The sequence below is a fragment of the Colossoma macropomum genome, unplaced genomic scaffold, assembly GCF_904425465.1.
Source record: "Colossoma macropomum unplaced genomic scaffold, Colossoma_macropomum, whole genome shotgun sequence".
Classification (NCBI taxonomy): domain Eukaryota; kingdom Metazoa; phylum Chordata; class Actinopteri; order Characiformes; family Serrasalmidae; genus Colossoma; species Colossoma macropomum.
This window is the reverse complement of record NW_023494792.1, coordinates 52,744,962-52,765,107: the sequence shown is the minus strand read 5'-3', so window position 1 is coordinate 52,765,107 and position 20,146 is coordinate 52,744,962. Positions and strand designations below refer to the sequence as shown.

Below are 20,146 nucleotides of genomic sequence, written 5' to 3'. Positions count from 1 at the left end.
GGTAGGATTAAAGTCTCAAAATAGATAATGAAAGCACCAGATTTCGTGATTTGATCTAGTCCACAAGCCAAATTCTCTTAAATTTACAAATTTGCTCCCTGGAGGTTAGCATCTAATAAAGGAGGAACCATTTATTTCACATGAAGGGCCCCATGCTCCTTTTGGTAAACATCAGTAGTGGAATCCATTTTCGATTCTTTTATACGCTCGCCGTTCTACTTTTAACCGTCGTGCCGGGGTCTAATGGATAATAAATACTCCACCGATCTGTCAATGACAAATAATTTATCCGCCGCAGATTTGAGAGGAACCGAAGCTAATTAGCTTTTATCCTTAATTTGCAGCCATGGAGCTTGACGAGGGCAGCTGCGGTGCGGGGCGTCAGAGCGAAGAGAGACTTCAGAGCCAGGTGAGCTCCCGAGCAGGGGGTTTGATCTCGAATACATGTATTCCATCTCTTCTCTGTCGCTGGGGAACTCCGCGCCAAGGTCAACGCTCAAAGACAAGCAAGCACGGCGGGAGACGCACGGCAGCGAGCCGTCGCACGTGCCCGCTTCGGCCCTTTTCTTTTTGCGCACATCATGGCAGCATCAGAAGGCCTAGACTGACACTAGTGAAGTCCCTGGGTAGCAGCCATCACTATCTGTTTCTGTTTTGTGCTGTGGAGAAGCAGGCGCTCGTTTTAATTGCATCATTAATATCATTACAGCTGGAGAGCCAATTATGTCCTCTCCTCTTCACCTGATTCTTGCATTGTGTGGGTTAGAAAAGGGAAGGCTCTGTGTGACCTTACTGCCAAGGCGCAGTCCACAAGGACTGAGGCTAAGGTCACGATTTCATTGACAGGCATTCTACTGATGCTCTACTGAGGTAAAGATTTCTAGGCTACTCTTGCTGTCTGCTTTTCTTCTAAATGTCCAGCATGCCTCAATCCATCTCCCCCATGTTTTTTTATTGGTGTTGTTTTGCAGCTTTCTCGGTAAGACAGTTTTCCCCAGGCAGAATAAACTGTGCTATGCCATATACAGGCATAAGCCTAGCAGCTCTGCATCTAGGAAGAGTTGGCCACAAGGCCTGTCTGCTTTCCTGAATACTCTTGGCTCCAGTCATAAGCTTAGCTCCTGTGGTTGAGCCAAAATGTCAGCAAGCGTAGACTTCAAACAGCTCTAACAAAGCCAAGAGGCTTTCTAGGGCCTAAACTCACTGGGATTTATTATGTTTCATACACAAGTTAGGCTATTGATTTTATGTCTGTTAATAAGGGTAAACATTAAGTAAATTGACAAATACACCAGCAATGTAATGCAAACTATTGCATTCTGATATGATGCTTAAAAACGGATCTTGCTCGGGTTGTCTTTGCCAGTTTTCTCATGTTTGGCCAAATCAAGGCCACCTGTTTAGGCTGCAAAGTAGCATGTGTCAAAACAAATGTGTCAAAATCTGACACCTACTGTCAGGATATATTGTCAAGTACGTCATCCCGGCTGTGTCAAACCGTGTTACCAATTATGCGTAGTTTCGGAGTCTGACACTGCTTTGAAGTGCACTCATGACATTTCCAGTTCATTTTGTTTTACGCATTTGTCATTTTGCACTATTTATCAAAGTCGTTTGGTATTTTAATAACTTGGCTCCACCAAGCTGGCCTGCCAGCGGAAAAGAATGACATCCTCCCAAGAATACGTGAGTACGACTAGTCCTACATTTTTTACACCACGTCCTCAGACTGAAATATATCTTTTTTTAAAGCATCTCGGTGCTGTTGGACTTATTTTCAAACATATGTGTTAAATATAAGATGTGTGTGGTCTATCAGTCACATAAAGGGCTACAGTAGATCAGTACGAGAAAGAATAAAGTACCTACTGGGCTGGGTAATTGATGAACAGTCTACACCTTACATACCGCCCCCACCCACCCACGACTTCTAACCCAACAAATGACAAATCCAGGCCTCGGCCTGTAATGAGTGTAGTTGACATGTGACTAGCGTATCATTACAAACAGCTTTTCGGTGTGCAAACACCTCCCGGACCACGCCATTTTTCACATCCGCTCCCCGGATAAGAAACATTGATGAATAAAACAACAGAAAAGCAATCAGTCTGAGCAAAGGGATGTGTCAGGGAGTGAATGAGAGCAACTCTGGCCAGTTGACAGATTCCGACATTCTGTTAAGAGGACCGTGACGCTGCCCCATTCTTTGTCATAATGTGCTACCAAAGCAGGAGTTTACCAGCCACCTAATTCGCCCGACAAAACGGATAAAAGCAGTTAAGCTAGACTGACTTTCAGGCCTTCTTATTTGATGAGATATGTTGTCATAAGTGATACTTGATTATTACTTGCAAAACTCCCATCCAATCATAATATAAATTGTATACAAAATAGTTGCACACAAGATTTAAGATTTTGTCAGATTATGTGTCGAATGAAATGAGTTATGTCAAATGCAAAATTGTGCCCCAAGCATCAGAGCTCCATATTCTAATGAATAATTCAACTGTAATTCAGCTATTCCCTATGGCATCTGTTTCCTGGAAGCTTAATTAATTTACATTTCATTCACTGTGTGACCCCATAATCAAATCGGACTTATGTGACAAATGAATATATACATGAAAGCATCAATCTCGGGTCCTTCTGAGGAGGAAAAAAGGACATATCACTTGATTTTAGGCTTTACATGTCATTTCCAACCTATATTCTTGCATTTCATTAAAACAATGCCCTGCTTACATGATATCATGGTGCTAGTTTTAGGATAAACATTCAATTTAATCATAACTGTTGACTATATACGATTGTGAAAAATCTGCATTTATACAGTAAACCCAAATCCACAGACCACAAGTACTGTGATAGAAGGCCTTAAGGAGAGAGAAAGGGATACTGTGTGTGTAAGAGAGAGAGAGAGTAGAAAGAAAGAGTACTCTCCGAGGAGGGTGGAATCAATCTGGAGGCCAACTCAATCCTTCAGTCTTATCTGGCGCGGTGGTGCAGGCCGTGGGTCCAGATTGCAGATGATCTACATGCCTTTATGTAAGTGGAGCTAATCTGTCACGGCCTCGGGGAGGTGGAGAGAGCCACACAGAGCCGCGACGCTTCATCACTCAGCCCTTCCGCTAAAGCCTTATGCACTATACCACAGCTACTCCTAATCAAACACATCCACACAGCTGCCATCCAATGTGCATTACTAATCAACAATGTACAATGGAAATATTATTCTAAAATACAGAACTCCAGCCAAGTCAAGAAAACTGTTCAAAACTACTTATCTTGGCTCCAAGTCTGTTTTTCCTTGTTAAAAACTAGGGTGCGATAAGGGAATTGTGGGCCGATGCCAACATCCGAAATTTTTCATGTACATATCTGCCGATGCCAATACATAAACATTTATAAAATGTAGAAATTGGGACTAAATCCACTTGGATTACTATTAGAAGGAAATGTAATACAATTGCAGAGGGTAACAAATGCAGTAAAATGAATACAATGCATACATTTTAGTGCCGTAGCCCAGTGTCGCCTAAATGTTCTGCTGTCCTGGGGTACAATAATCATCAATAATCAATAAACAAACATATCAACAAATATCGGTTTGAAATATAGTCAAATCTAAATATCTGTCTGGTGCGGCTATTTCTTTAAGCAGGTATCTCACTATGCAGTTAGGATTCCAATATCATTGTGCTTTCCAAGTAAAAACACCATGTAATATTAGAATACGTATAAATAACGATGCTGCCATAACGTTTCGCCAGAATGAAGAAAATCTTCTTAGCTTTAGTGTACGTTAATCAAGATTTTATTCTGTGTAAATTTAGATAATTTCTATTGATTTGTCATGCAAATGTTCACACAATGTAAACATGTAAAGGGCAGGAGTTAATAAGAATTAATAAGAAGTAATAGGAATTTCTTGTTTTCAGAAAAGATACTGAGGTCTTATGAGTTGGTTAGAAGAATTCCACTACCTGATTTAACTTAATTAAGAATTGATTAGCCAAACTATGCTCTTGAAAAGGTGGGTAATTTGAGTGCTAACATAAGCAACTAGTTTTGGTTTCTTAAAGACTTTTATACGACTGAATACATTCCGATTACAGATTAAGACTGAGGTGTTTATGTGCTCACTCTACTCAACAATCTGATGGAAATCTCCGTTTACATGCACACTACAAGCAATCAGATCCAAAATTACACACATGCGCAGAGTACCACTTAGTGTAGACGTTACCATGACAACAAGCATCACATGAGTCCAGTCAGAGTGAGACGAGCAGCAGTGAGCAGTGCTTGTGTTTTTAATTACTTTAAAATTATGGTAGACTGAGGAAAACGTACTTCACATGTAATTAAAGAAGGGCGAGAGGAAGATGTCGTGTTCTGAGACACATAAGCTGGACATCAGTCCCACCGCCGTCACAGATCAAAGCGTAACCTCTGCAGATCAGTTTCTGCTCCCGCCATGTTGAACATTATAAACCTTCACTATGACGTGACGCACATGCAGAACATACTTAAACTTTTCAATTAGGAACATATTCAGATACAGGCGTTTACATGGTTATTATTCTTCTATTTAACAGATTATTTACAGGATTACCCACCTTGTTCAATTGGATAGAAACTGTATTCAGAATGGCCTCAATCAGACTAGCCTATTCCGACTGAGTTATTTACATGGATGTATTCTATTCCGATTGAGCTATTAGTCAGATTATTAATGGATTATCAGGCTGCATGTAAACGTGGCTGTTTCGAAAAAAAAATGTGTGAAGAACCTTTTATAAAGGTTTAAAGTTCTAAACCACTTCAAAGGTTCTTCCTAGAACCTTTACACTACTTAAAGTTTGTTTAAACTTTGAAAAGGTTCTTAATACTCACAACTCTCATTTACAAAAATGGTTGTCTAAAGAATCATCCACTGAAAGCTTTTTAAGTGAACCGAAACTGATTCTTCCATGGCATCACCCAAAGAACCCTTATTTTTACAAGTGAAAACGTTAGACAGCTTTTAAGTATAATTTTCTCCGGCAGCCTAAGAGTCTTGTACAGTGCTGTATATGATTAGTCTATAGTAAGACTGAACTTAAATCTTGGCCCAGTAGACCATTATAATGCTAGTAAATCTCACCTCCTTCGTTTCATGAATCCTCAAAGTAAGAACATACTAGTGAAAGCCTTATTTAAGCTGTCATTTATCCATCTTTAGCTTTTAATTACATTAATTTTTGGATGCTCCATGCTTTCACAAGCCACCTTGTGGCCTTCTGAGAGGCTAATGCCAGTTTTTGAATAGTGCCTATTAGACAGCGTTTCAGTGGGAATTCAAACCTTATTATTTCTCTGGTTTCTCGGGTCCCAATGGCCTGAATCTGCTTCCATTTTCCTTAAGTTTCGCCTCGGTTCAACCCTTCTCCCAGCTCATTCTCCATTCTACAATTAATTCACTCATTTATCCTCTGTTCCAGTCAAGGGCACGGCCCGAGATCTCTTAATTAAAGAAGAAAGGAGGAAGAGAAGAAGAAAGTTCCTCTGTCTTCAAATGAAGCCCAAATTGGCGCACGGCTCGATTTGATCATTTAAACTCACTTAACCCCCCTTAATTAATCCCCAACACACACTTTACACATTCGGTGCAGAGTTAATGAAATTAGTGCAGCTGAAGTCAAACAATATACACCTCCGACAGTGACGCTGAGACCCCAAGTGCAGCTTAAAAGATGCTTAAGGAGGTTAGCTATAGCCAGGGTTGGACGTTTGAGATAGGGCAGGATGATGCAAGGTGCAAGACGATAAAGTGGGAAAAGTAAAAGAGAAAAAGTGATCGGGTGAACTGAAATCTGAAAAACTGAAAAAATAAATAGAATACTTAGGTGGGAAATATTCCAATTTAATTGAAATTTATAGTTCTGTTGTCTTGCACCATCTAAGCAGCTTAGACACAACAGTACAGTACAATAAATGTTATACAATTAAGCTTAATTAAACAATTTTGGTCATTCAATGTAGATAAAACAAAAGAGTGACATTAGTATATTAGGAGAATTATTCAAACTTCATATAATACCCTTCATTTATATTACTTTGCTTTCCAATGAAACAGGTGAACGATAATACTCACTAAATCAAGGCACTAACAGTGCGAGGTTCTGACCTATGAATTAGCTGCATGTTTGCATGCAGGCAGTAGTCCAGTGTTAAAGTCAGTCACAATTTCAGCATCAGGAAATAACACTTTTTCACCCAGGCTTTTCTCTGCTGTGTGATTGGCTGATTTGAATAGGTCCTGGATCTCTCTGAGTCACATAGACAGGACTTTGAGCACTCAGGCCATTGGGAGCTCATGATAGGCTGCATAGCGTCCAGTCACGTAGTGGTAAATCTGCGGGAAAACAATAAATGTGTTAATCAAGATAAAGTCCTTTTCAAAGAGGAATATGTTTATTCAGTTGGACACAGAGTAAAATTAGAATAAAGCTTAGTAGTGGGTGGTACAGCCAAAAGGTTTCATCACAGTATAATAGTTTTGGTACATTCAACAGTATATATTTTTTATTTCCAAATAAAACCATTTTAGATGCTTAAGTAGATTAACAGCTGCTTATTATTTTGGGATGTCATTTCATGTTTAATAAGAACAAATTAAATCGGAAAAAAAAAATCAGTGCTAAATATTGTTTCACATTCTAATTTCTACAAGGCTGAAGTTGGCTACGGTGACATTATGGCGCTGGGTTCAGTTCCCTGGCTGGGATTTCCCCCCACAATCAACTGGAGATGCTAAACTGACCCTAGGTGTGAGTATGTGTGAATGTATATGTCTGTGCGTCTGCCCTGTGATGGAGCTGTCCAGGGCGTTTCCTGCTTTCTGCCCAGTGACTCCAGCACTGCCCTGCGACCCAGGAGGATCAGCAGCTTAGAAAATGTGTTTGTGTGTGTGTGTGTGTGTGTGTGTGTGTGTGTGTGTGTGAAGTTGTCTCCTTATTCACCAGCTTTTTGTTCAAATTTTCTGTTCCACCCTAAATGGAGCAGCAGTTACACTTTGATACCTGTACAGGCACCTGAATGTAAGTGCTCCACCATTTAAGGTGGAACGGAAAATTCTAATCTTAAGCCAGCTTCGACTTTGTTGAATTTCTCAAGTCATTCATTTCCCACACCCTCCTGCCCCCGATGATCAGACACTGCTGGAATTTGGGAATTATTATAGTCATTCATCATCAGTACCCACAGGTCCACGGCTTGTTTCACATAATCTGCTGCAGCTGACTGAGTCAGGCGTCTCCATGTTAGGCCAAGGCTAACCCCAAGAAGACTGGCCCTTCCTTTCTGTCTGCTGTCCCAAAACAAAGCAGACTACTTCAGATACAACAGACTAGACAGCGTGAAGTGATCCGAGGGACTGTTGCGTTTTCATTTTTATTATTAAAAGCAAAGCAAGCTAAACTGGTTAACGTTAGCACGGTTTCCACTGCTTCTGTGTCATATTATCTGTGCTTATTTGTGGCATACTGGTATAACGGTTAGGATTCTCCCCACTACTAATAAACCTGTTCCACTGCTTTGCCTACAGAGTCATCTAAACCTTTTCTTTGTGGTTCCCTTCCTATTCAACTACTAGAGTATAGTATGGCTGCAGACACCACTCTCTTAGCCCTCTTTCGCACAGAAGAGACAGACCACACAGACTGAAAGATGGTGAATGATAACAGCAATATTAGTGTATGACAGTTAGTACTTTGTTCTTACTGTAAGCTTCACAGTAGAGATGTTATCTATCATGTAGTTAGTCAGTTTGGCTAAGGCTTACTGTGTGTATTTTTAGAGCTCAGTACAAAAAGCAGTGAGTAATAATAATGACAAAACAGCTCAAAACACAACACAGTGTGATATAAGCACTGCAATAAATGGTCAAAAAATAAATAATAGGTAGTTTGATATCTTTTATGGAAGAATATACATTAGACTTGCCCTTTTTTAAAAAAAATCTCTTTGATGAGTAGCTTTATATTTAAATATTAATTGTCAATGTAACACATCTGTAAAAACAGTGTTGTCTGTCTATAAGTATCTTCTGAATTCTGTACTTTTTACAGCTTCTCCTTACTCTAAATGAAAAAGGATTCTACATAGTACCAAAAAGGTTCCTATGACTTGCAACCCTTTTTGCTTTCTAGAACTTCTATCAGTGTTTCCATTATGGAGCAGAACCATTAAACCATGCAAACTATGTATACATTCATTGTAGTAGATATATAACCCTTGCTATAGAACTCTTACTAAAAAACTACTGATGAACCGTCTTTAATAGGTACAACACCTGTAGGTGATTTTAATAGTTCTGTTTTTCTTACTGTAACATGAGAAAGTTTCTATGTATCCACCTAACATTATTATTATACACGAAACCGTTAGTAACACATGAAATCATATGAAAACAGACCTGCAGATAATAAACAATGCTTCTATAAACCCATTATCTTTTAACGACTAATGAAAAAAGTTCTCATGTATGCCTGTTTACCGCATTAAACAGCATGATATCTTACAAGTTCTTTTTGCATTCATAGCGGTAATAGCTACGTATAAAATCCAGGCCCATTTTATTGCATCCTTATGGCTGCCTAAGCACTGGGAGAAAACGCATTAAAAGATCAGCCCCAATAAGCACTGAAAAACTGCGTCTACACCAAATACCTCCCTGCCACCCAGATGAGCCTAGGTGCACTGAAGCCATTCTGAGGCAGCAAAGCTCCCAGGCTTCTATTCTAAGCTGTAATGGCCACTTATTATCAGCCTCGCTATACATAAAGGCCATAATAGAGCAGAGTGCAGCGGTATTGGAGCGGCGCCCACCTGCCGCTCGATGTCGGCGAGCAGGCTGCTGGCTCCCAGGCGGAAGAGGTGAGGACTCAGCCACTCATTGCCCAACTCTTCCTTCATCAGGGCCAGCCATACCACAGCCTCCTGCGCTGTCCGAATTCCCCCCGCTGGCTTAAAACCCACCTGAAACAGTCATGTGCATGCACACAGATATATACACAGTACTAAATGTTTGGAATCAATCATCATTTTCACATGTCACAGTGAAATCAAGTGCCTCAAGATTTCACAAATATAAGGCATTTATAATTTGGTGTTAATTATATTATTAATACATTATTAATTCATTAACTTCATTCAATGTTATACGGCTTTGTCAGTTATTAAGAAATCATCTGCAGCTCTGTTCATCATTCTGGTCACAGACAAATTACTCACATTTTTACAGTTTCCTACAAATTATTTGAGGCCTATGAAGATGTAGAGTACTAGCATCATATTAGAACCATTTTACACATGTATCTGTAACAAAACTGGTTTTATATAACTAAAAACTATGATTCCAAACTAACATATTGTATATATGCTACAGTATACAGTGGTGTATAAGTTTCAGTCAAGCAGCACTTCTCTGTAATATGATGACTTGGGCTGAGCAGGATCAGTTAGTGAGTTTTGAAGCCTGCTTTGGTTGAGGTATAAATGTTTTATAGGAGAGTTGAAAGAGCTGGTTTAAGAAGCTCAGAAGGAGCTGAGTTTTCTCATACTCTACCTTGTGGCCTGTCCTCAAGTAGTAGTCACGGATCGCCCGCACCATCACTATGGCAACAGGATAGGTGGCATTGACGGACTCTTTGCCGGTTGAAGTTTTGATGAAGTCGGATCCTGGTGGTCAATAAGAAGACAAGAGTGAGGCTTGCGTCCTGCTACTCCATCTTTAGCTGTGGACTAGTTATATCTGGGGTTATATATGGGAGTATTACAAAGTTTGGAATCAACTGACATATTAGTACTTGTTTAAGTATACTTCCTTTTTTTTTTTACAAATATAACATACTTTACATTTAAATATTATAAATGACATACAAAAGGGTATTTTTCTATGTAATATGTAATATTTTAAGAAATGCAAAAAGTTATTAAATGATGAATACTATTCTGTTTGTCAAGTTATTTGCCTCAAGAATTAACTACTACATTTTAAATATGAGGTATTTTGGATGTTATTTTTTTTCTTCATTTATCAGAATCAAAGTTATCAGAACTTTTTATATCATATCATATATTTATATGATGCAAAATCTTTATTTACATATCGCAACCAAACTAGTACTTTATAAAAAAAATTTGACTACAAACTTTTGAATGGTGATTTCAAAATTTTCAATCTTTTTTTACAGTTCATTTGTGCATTGTGCACTATAGAGGCAATATGACACAAAATGACAGTAAACAAATTTGAATTAAATTATGGTTTAAAAGTTTGGAATCACTTTATACATTATATTAACATTGTTTGTTTTTTTTTATACAATAATAACTTGCACAGTGCCAGAAGGTCAGAAATATTATTCAGTATTTCATAAATTCTGTGAACAAGAAGTTTAAATGATAAATGATATACTGTAATTACAGTCATATGCAAATGTTTGAACAACCATGGTCAAATTACATGTTTTGTTGATTTTCAAAGTGAAAATAAGTTAACATATCCTCTACAGAGAACACACTTCTGCACATTTATTGTGCATTTGCTGTTTATTTAGTGAATTTAACATAGTGGAAAATAAAACATAAAATATAAAATAACTTTAGCAGGGACCTACTGTTTTCCCCCCCAGCATGACTCAAGGCCAAGTAAACAGTAATTGTGTATTAAAATGTGCAGAAGTGTGTTCTCTGTAGAGGATGTGTTAACGTATTTTACCAAATCAACACAATATGTAATTTTATGAAGGGCACCCAAAAAAATCAACACAACTTGACCAGGGCGCCCACATTTTTGCATACTATTATTATTTTTATTAAGCGACCTTTATTAGTCCCACAATGGGGAAATTTCACCTCTGCATTTAACCCATCCGTGAAGTGAAACACCACATTCACACTAGTGAACGCACACAAACTAGGGGGCAGTGAGCCCACTTGCCCGGAGCGGTGGGCCGCCCATATCCGCAGCGCCCAGGGAGCGGTTGGGGTTAGGTGCCTTGCTCAAGGGCACTTCAGTCACGTACGGCACAGGGGATTGAATCTGCAACCTTCTGCTCACAGGGCTGGTTCCCTAACCTCCAGCCCACTACCGCCCCCCCCCCAAAAAATATGACTATATCTATTTACATTAATTGTTTAAAAGTTTAAAGCTTCACTTTTGAAATATGATGAATTCTGGATCATAATTTTACTATAAAACTTAATTTTTTATGTTCTACAGCTTCGTCAGTCATTATAGAATCATCTACAGCTCAGTTAATCATGCTGGATATAACAGTTCTTAATTTTATTTATAGCTTTCTAGTTTCATCCTAAGTATTTGAACCTGTAGACAGGATCATATACATAATAATAGATAATATTAGATACTTTATTTTATGCACTTGTCTGCTGTCACATTGGTTTTATATGATTTAAAATACTGATTCCAAAGTTTTGAATGGTGTAAATTTAACTGCAAATAATTCATGATAACTGAACATTACAGTAGTGTACACACAAGCTTCAGTGCTTTGGATAAACACATTGTAGTTTGTTCAGTATGCAGCAACAAAGAGCTCATAGTTTCAAGTTAAAGATCATGCAGGTCTACGATCAGGGTGTCTGTTTTGCGGTTACTGGGGTTCATTGTGGTAAAAAGAGAGACGGATCCAGAAACAGCACTTCTATTCCAAGACGCTTGGTGAGTCTGGGCGCAGGGCTCAAATGAGCTTACAGAAATAGAAGATCCTGATGTGAAGATGCACATTTTTAGAACACGCTTCCATTGGGGCGTTTTTTACAGGGCCATCGGGTTTCTATACCCGGACAAGGCATTAGTCGTGAGAGCACGCGAGGCCAGACAAGAACATATGCTCCCGTCGGCGGAGCGCAGAGGGGTGTGAGCGCGTTCATCAATAAGAACGCTCATTTTTCCCCTTCCTCTCTTTCGCAGCCTATTATGGTTTATCAGCGTTCTGATAAAAATAGAAGATAAAATGACGTTTTTAATGGATGAAGCACAAACTGTGGACCGGTTTCGAACCCCCGGACCCCTCCCTCCAAAGCACCCCCCCCCCATCCTCCTGCACTGCCGTATGTCTAATGACTGTTCATTACTGAAACAGGACAAGATGAACATTTTCCAGTTCATTAAAGATATGTTCTATGTGTTTTTCCAATCTTTTCTCTCCCCCCCTCCCCTCCTTCTTCCCCCACTTCCTCTCACTCTCACCACTCTTTCACTCTCTCGCTTCCCCCTCTCCCTCAAACTGGCATAATCCTTGAGATTCGTTCTGGGGAGTCTTAATTACACCATAATGGATAACGGTTATTAAACGCGGCCGACAGTAATGAAGCTCTATTCATTTGCGGCGGTGCGGGGGTACACTGCTGGCGAGCGAGGGAGTAAAATAGCCTCAGCGTCGCAGATTAATAGGTGAAATTATCATTCAATTTCAGAAACCTCATACGCAATTCATAGGAACAAGGGGAGATTAAGGAGTGAGCGCGGCGACAAAAGCAATGCATTTTAATAATGATCCCTATCGGCGCCGCTGACAATTGGGTACAGTAATCGGCTTAACATGCGATGGCTATTTAAGCGCACAGTTACTGGCTCGCTCTGTGTGTGTGTGTGTGTGTGTGTGTGTGTGTTGGGCACTATGCTTGGCCATCTGCTAAAAAGAGACTGTGAAGCAACAGTTGAGCAACAGCACCATGCAGTGGGCAGCGTGACTCATTGCCCAGATGCTGAAAGATGCCAACATTGATGGTGTGATTTATTTTACCTACTGGAAAAAGCCATGGAATTAAGTATTAACGCAAACTGGCTTTACACGACCCATGGCCTCATCAAGCATATTCAGTGCACTCATATGGAGTACAATCAGGGCTGAGACACGCACCCTGCAGTCCCTCATGGATCAGGGTTTCAAATTCCAGCTCTGCACAGCCACAGCACTTTTTCAAATCAACTAATCGGGACAACAGGACTGCTTTTGCAGGACATTGGGGGACGGAGGGCAATGGCTCTATAGATGAGTTTAGGTTCTTTATTTACATGTTTTTTCTTTCATAATATACCACACAATACTGTGCAAATGTAACCACTCTTCATATATTTAATCTCCAGTCAAAATGGCCATTAAATATAAATAAATATAAGCTTTTCTTTTTTAGGCACTGGAAAAACATATTTAACAGAAAATCACACAAAAGCCTCAGCAACTAAATATTTAATTTTTCTCAGTATTTAGTGTGTTCACTGTTTGTCTTTATTACAGCTTCTGATCTTTTCAGGAGACTCACTTTAGGTTTTTCAAAGAAATCTGCTGGGATATTTTTCCACACCTTCAAAGTTCAGTCTCTGAAGTTGGTTGCATTTTCTGCTTCTCAATATCCGAATAATTCATGCATTGAATGATGTTGAGGTCTGGACATTCTAACGAGTACATCAGCAGCTTCATTTTGCAAAATGTGTTATTTTTTGTCTGTTAATGATCTAAGTAAGGATTTGGTGACTCAGTGTTGAATTGTCTTCTCACAGTGTAAAACACTGTTTTGGTTGTACAAGATGCTTCAATGTTTCGTAGGATGGGTGGTCAAATAAACTGATCAAATAAGTGTAAAGCCTTTCAACAGGTCTTCATGTAAGACTACAGCAGAGAAGACACTAAAGGCACCATTAAGGCCTTCAGGAATACAGTTTGAGAACCTTACTCTAGCTTTCATAGACACATAGGCATCTGCTCTACGGATGCGGGCCTTTACCTGCCATCATAGACACCAGACTGGCCTTGTAGACATTGGTGAATGTACCCAGCTCTCCCACTGCCAGGATGGTCTTCATGTGGGCGTCCCCACATGCTTCACGAAACTGACGGACCTCATCGTACAAGGCTGAGTGAAAGAGGGAAAGGAGAAGGATAAAGGTCCCCCCTAATTATTTTTTCAGCTTATAATATTGAGTCTCCCATCACAGAATGAAAATAACTGAAACTATGTCTTAAAATTAGGGAGTTTCATTCTTCAATTAATTTTTATTTGGCTGTCTCTCTACAGATTATCTACAGAACTACCTGCTGAAAATAAATCTCATTATTCTGAACAACATTGAGGTTAAAGTTAGAGGTTAAATTTAGGGTCTGGGATGGGTGAAAGTAAATCAAAGACAAGGTAAACATCTACAGATCATCTAAAGTGGACCATCAGGTAGTCGAGCAAGAACATGTTGTTGACTGCGCAAGATAGACGTACACACCTGCCCACTGTCCAGTAAGGGCCAATGTCCGATTAATAACAATGTCGATTTCCGTGGCCCCATCCTCGACAGCCATACGGACCTCCTCCAGACGTGTCTTCAGCGGAGTCTGACCAGCAGGGAACCCAGTAGCCACTGGAGTCAGATACAGCAAGAGTCAAATCAAAGCAGTTAGTGATGCTGCGCTTTACTCTCTGACTTAAATACACTTTAAATCTTCTCATGGATATGCAGGGATGAGTTAGGATCTCACCTGAGGCTACAGGAATGCTGGAGTTGGCCGCTTTCAAAGACTTAACTGCATCAGCCACACGAGATGGGTAGACACACACTGCAGCAGTTGTGATGCCTTTAAATGCACACACATACCCATGTAACATCACGAAAAGCTTGTTCATGTTGATGTTAGAACAAATACAGCTTTTGGACTATTAAGTTATATAGTTTTACATAGTGGCTTATGTCAGCTGGAATGTTTGTCAGGCACTTACTCTAACAAAAAGCGTTGTCTCCCTCTTGTGGGCAACAGTATAATTACACAGAAAATGTAATACCTAGATCAGGGGTCAGAAACTGAACAGTTTCTTGTAAAATGTCTCTCAAATGTTCGATTTTTTATGAGGCTGAAGTCGCTTCTCATTCACCAGCTTCTTTTTTGAATTTTTCCGTTCCACCTTAAATGGTGCCTGAGGCAGCAGAATGTAACTGTTGCACTATTTAAGGTGGAACAGAAACTGACTTCAGTCTCGTGACTTTCTAGTGTTTGACAGTTCCTCGTTGCAGATTAAACGTATCAGGAAACCAGCTGGAGTGATTATAAATGCAAATAAGTCCATTCGTCTCTGCATTATGGATGTTCGTCTTAAATCTTTCTCTCTGCCCTTTCTTTAGCTACTAGCTACACGAGACTATTATCCGTGTTGCTCTGTGACCATAAGTCTGCACGCCAACCTTCAGGGTTTAAGGTCGGTGAATTAGCGGTTATAGCTAGGCTACATTAACAGCAATGTTTACGGCCACTTATTGTTAAGCCTGTGTTGAACGATCAGCAGAGCTTTATTTTACTGCAAAGAAAGATTATTTTATTTTTACTTAAAAATCTAATTCTGCTGTGGAGCATCAACAGGGCAACAAAAGAGCTGCATGTTGCCGACCCCTGACCTGGACACACCATTTTGCTCTAACATCACTTTGGTACTGAGCAAGAAAGAAGTTGGTGTCTCATATGTGAGAAGATATGCAAGGTCACTTTCATTCACAGTAACTTTCATGGACACTAACTTACAGAAATTCTGTGCTGCTGTGGTAATAAACTAGAAGTAAACGCTGCTGTCCTAACACAATAGCAAAGATACTGATATAATGAAAATGAAATAGAACATAAATAAAATTTAGATTGGAATCAAATACAAACAGTAGTTTGCGTGTCATGTTCATTTCAGTCTGTATGCTGTTAAAACAGATCACAGTTATGGGTCTGCGGAATTCTCATTCAAGTAATCATCTAAACACTTTTGACATCATTTTTATGCTATGCATCTCTATAGCATCAATTTCCAGGCATAACAGATTTTATCTCTATCTCTACCAAAACAATTCCTCTGAAAGGGGAACTCCACAAATTTTACAGAACTTCTGAATACTGAAATGGCTAAGATGAAAAGAAACTCATTCAGAGTGGTTTGCTGAGTAACGACCGTTCTAGAGAAACATACCAAGTGAGAACTGTTTACAGTGGTGGTGATAAGAACCAGATGTCTGAAGGTTTAAAATATCCTTTGAAGGTCCCTCAGAGAAAGTTTTTGCATGAAATGGTTATGAATACTCTGCTCTTTTTTATAGTTTTGTTCTAAGGTTTTGGCAGATTTTTATAATGCATGCATGGTGGAGAGGTACCTGCAGGATGCTGTAAAAAATATATTTTTTTCATATTTACTGCTGTTCTGTCCTCAACGTTACGTATAAAAACTGAGAAGACATGTTCTCTGTTTTTCACTGGTCGTTTTTAAAATGAAAGTGCTATATTTGTCTTGTAGAAATTGTCACACCTGTTTTTTCCACCACTGTAAAGAAAGTGAGTTGGTAAGTCTCACTACAATGAACCAGTTCACATCAAATGACTCTGACTATGTTTACATTTCAACGACTGAATTGTGGAGAAACCTTTAAAAATCAGTGGAATTCGTCTTTAATTCCACCAGATTCAGATCCACTGTGGAAAGTTTCATGCAAGTCCTCACACAAGGTCACTGTGCTAAACTGAGGAACTGTACAAAGACTTCAGAATAGAGAAGTGAGGGACCTTTGTCATGCATGTCCATGCTCTTCAGCAGGTCATGGCGGACAGGCTGTATGGCCTTCATGCAGAGCCGGTGGACGTTAGATGGTGTGTCATCACCAGAGAGCGTTGTGAGGTCAATGCATGTCACGGCTTTCAGGAGCCAGGCGGCCTGTAAAGCAGAACATTCCAGGTTGTGCTTTTCAGAGGAACAAATCTGCCTTAGTAGATGCATTGTTCAGCATTAGATTTTAACATACCTGCCACTGTTTTTTGGCCACCTTGCATCCCTGAACTTGTTGTGCCCTTTTCAGCACAGCCTGGCTGTTAACTCTGACCTTAGACACCCACTCTAGGTCTGTTGAAGAGGAACAGGAAGATTTTACAATGTGTTATGCAGACCTAAAATTCTGTTCTTTAAAATTAAAATCACCTTTATTCCCACTAAAGAATTTGAATTGCTCACTCTTATAGGTCCACTAAATGGGTGCACAATTACTGAGTGTAGCCCATCTGTTGCTGCACAATTTATCAGCCCCTCTCTATCCATCAAAGGTATTTTTTTCAGGGGTTCACATACGTGCCTAGGATGAGAGTGGTCCAAAAATATCCAACCAGAACTCAATCTGTGGTCAGTTCTGTTAGTGGAAGGGCAATATGACAGTATTTTATCATTGTGATAAGTTATGCCACAATGCACTTTTCTGTGCACACTGTTAGGACTTAAAGAAACTGACTTGTGTTATTAAAAAGTGAGCACAGTTAGGCCAGCTTAACTGAATTTAGTGCAGTGCATAAAAATCACTATAGTTATTAATTATCTAATTATATTTTTATATGTGGCACTACAGGTTCTATTTTGTCTGTTCTAACTTATTAAATCTAAGAAAAACTAAATTTCGTGATGCATATTGTGTACTGTGAAAATGTCTTGAAGTATCATGATGTAATGTGTTTGCCATATCGCCCACCCCTAGTTCTGTGGACCACTGATGAAGGTTTACTAGAGGAGTGGCCAAGTCTGTTCTGGGTGATTTACCACCTTGAAGACTTTAGATCCAGCACTACTGGCTCTAATGTTCAGATGCCCCTGAAGGCCTTAACTCTCTGGATCAGGTGTGTTAGGTTAAATTAGGGTTGGAACTAGACCTTAAAACCCCTGGGAAAGAGGATGGACAGCCCAAATCGTGCATGACATGAGATTACACTCCCAGATGGACATGTAAAAGTGCAGATGGTCTGCATTCGTTTTCAACAAGAGTCACTGGGTCCGCCTCATAAGCATGTCATGTGTAACTTATTAAAAGAGATCATGTGTACCCTACTGCGAGAGGTATACAGGCAAAAAAGAACATTTTTATGTAGATATATACACTGATCAGCCATAACATTACAATTCTTCATTCTACATTCTTGTTTTAACCCTCATTGTCCATTTTTTCAGCTCCACTTACTATATAGCTGCACTTTGTAGTTCTACAATTACAGATTTTAGTCCATCTGTTTCTCTGTGTACTGTGTTTGCCCCTGAACACAGAGCAAGTATTATTTGGGATCACAGCACTGCAGTGCACGGCATTGACACTGATAAGGTAGTGGCATGTTAGTGGCATGTGTGTTGTGCTGGTACGAGTGGATCAGACACAGCAGTGCTGCTGTAGTTTTTTAAACACTGCATCCACTCAATTAGACACTCCTACCTTGCTTGTCTAACTTGTAGATGTAAAGTCAGAGATCAGTTTGTGTCGGTCATCCTTTAGTCCTTAATCAGTGGTCACAGGACGCTGCCCACTGGACCAAAAATGTTGACTGGGTAATTGTGGTGAGTGGACTGTTCTCAGTCCAGCAGTGATGCTGTAGTGTTTAAAAACTCCAGCAACAGTGGTATGTCTGATCCACTCGCACCAGCACAACGTCAGTGTCAAGGCAGTGCTGAGAATGATCCAAATAATACCTGCTCTGTGGTGGTCCTGCAGGGGTCCTGCCCAGTCAAGGCAAGGGGAAAAGGGGGCTAATAAAGTATGCAGAGAAGCAGATGGACTACAGTCTGTAATTGTAGAACTGCATCTGTATGGTAACCGGAGGTGATAAAAAGGACAATGAGTGTAGAAGTAGAAGTAATAGAATCTTATTACCCATTTTTTAATGTAAAATCGCTCCAAACACAGCTACCACACACGTACAATCAGATTTTAACTCCGTGCACGGTCTCATTTAAACTGGAAACGTCTCGGATTAACAGGTTAAAGAACAAAACCAGCAAAACTACTGTAAAATGCGATCTGCAGGCGGAGGAGTCACTTCATTAAGTGCTCGTCTGCTCGGCAATGACACGTGCGGAACGTTCCACACGTAGTGTTATGATGAACAGTCAGCGATCAGTGGTGGAAAACTCTTACCTAGATCCATGCCCGGGTTTCTGATGGACATAATGAAAACGATCAGGTCGAAAAAAATCTGAGTAGTTTAATTCAGACAGATACACACAGCGACAGCTCCGCTCACTCAGCGCTACTTCCTGTTTGAAGCTCGTCACTCCTACGTCACCGATGAAGCTCTCTCTAGTCCAATCACATCGCGCCTCTGCAGGGGCGTAAAAAGTCACGTTTGGTGAATAAAATCATTACAGACTATTTCTCCATCGTTATTAAAAATTATGCATGTTAATTTGACTATGAAGTAGAAAAGTTGTGCTCATTTTTCTACATTTCTTAATTTCTAAGATCTATAATGAAATAAGTCTATTACTGTTAAACTACAGCACATTAGAAGACACACAGTCAGAATGGTTAAAATATTAACAGTGAATGGGAACAGCTCAGCCTGAGGTCTCAAAATCTCTTATGTTTTTAAGTAAGTGAGCCAGTTAGGACTCATTATCTCCCCACACAGAAGCCTGAAGTAAAAATAATTCTTTCTAAAGATGATCTTAATGATGTCTGCTCTATCTCATTCATCCCACCTTGGCTGGTAGGCCTTTTCTGGATGTCCAGATCTGCCAATATGAAAAATAAATACTGCATACACACATACATAGTATGAAGTGCACATGTATAGTAGTATGCACCTGCAGTACACAGCATGCATTTAGTATGCACCTGTGGTATGTGGAATGCACAGTATCTAGTATGCATTTATAGTATATAGTATACACTTACATTTGGTATATTATGCATGTATCTATTATGCAGATCTACGATACGTATGTATTTATATATAGTGTGCTGTATAAGTTATGCATTTTGTAGCTTGTGGTAGTATGTACCTATTGTATTTAATGTGTTTATAAGCAGTATGCATTATTACACAATACTATGTAATATACAGCATTAGCACTTTCCACTGGACAATGTAGCACAATATACGTACTAATCCAAATCCAGAACTATCTGTACCCTGCTTGGGTATCTGTGTCCAATTTCAACTGCACAACTGTTCCTGCTGTACCTGTGGGAATAACAAGGACTAAATTTATGCCAGATTTGTTACCTCATAGTCAGATCCCACCCCAGACACAGTTTAAACTGGTCACTGGTCGCTGTGCTGCAATCACTCATGCAAAGAACTCAAACACAATG

General features: G+C 39.7%; 1 protein-coding gene across 1 annotated transcript; it reads right to left on the bottom strand.

Moving 5' to 3' along the window:
* Positions 1–5,884: 5,884 nt before the first annotated feature.
* Positions 5,885–19,107, bottom strand: dera (deoxyribose-phosphate aldolase (putative)). The gene is made up of 9 exons (XM_036577569.1): positions 18,968–19,107; positions 16,829–16,926; positions 16,593–16,740; positions 14,544–14,639; positions 14,291–14,425; positions 13,801–13,929; positions 9,611–9,723; positions 8,872–9,021; positions 5,885–6,397 (listed from the first exon to the last, which is right to left on the bottom strand). The coding sequence occupies exons 1-9, from the start codon at positions 18,996–18,998 to the stop codon at positions 6,341–6,343; spliced, it is 957 nt and encodes a 318-aa protein (XP_036433462.1). The 5' UTR covers positions 18,999–19,107; the 3' UTR covers positions 5,885–6,340.
* Positions 19,108–20,146: the final 1,039 nt, after the last annotated feature.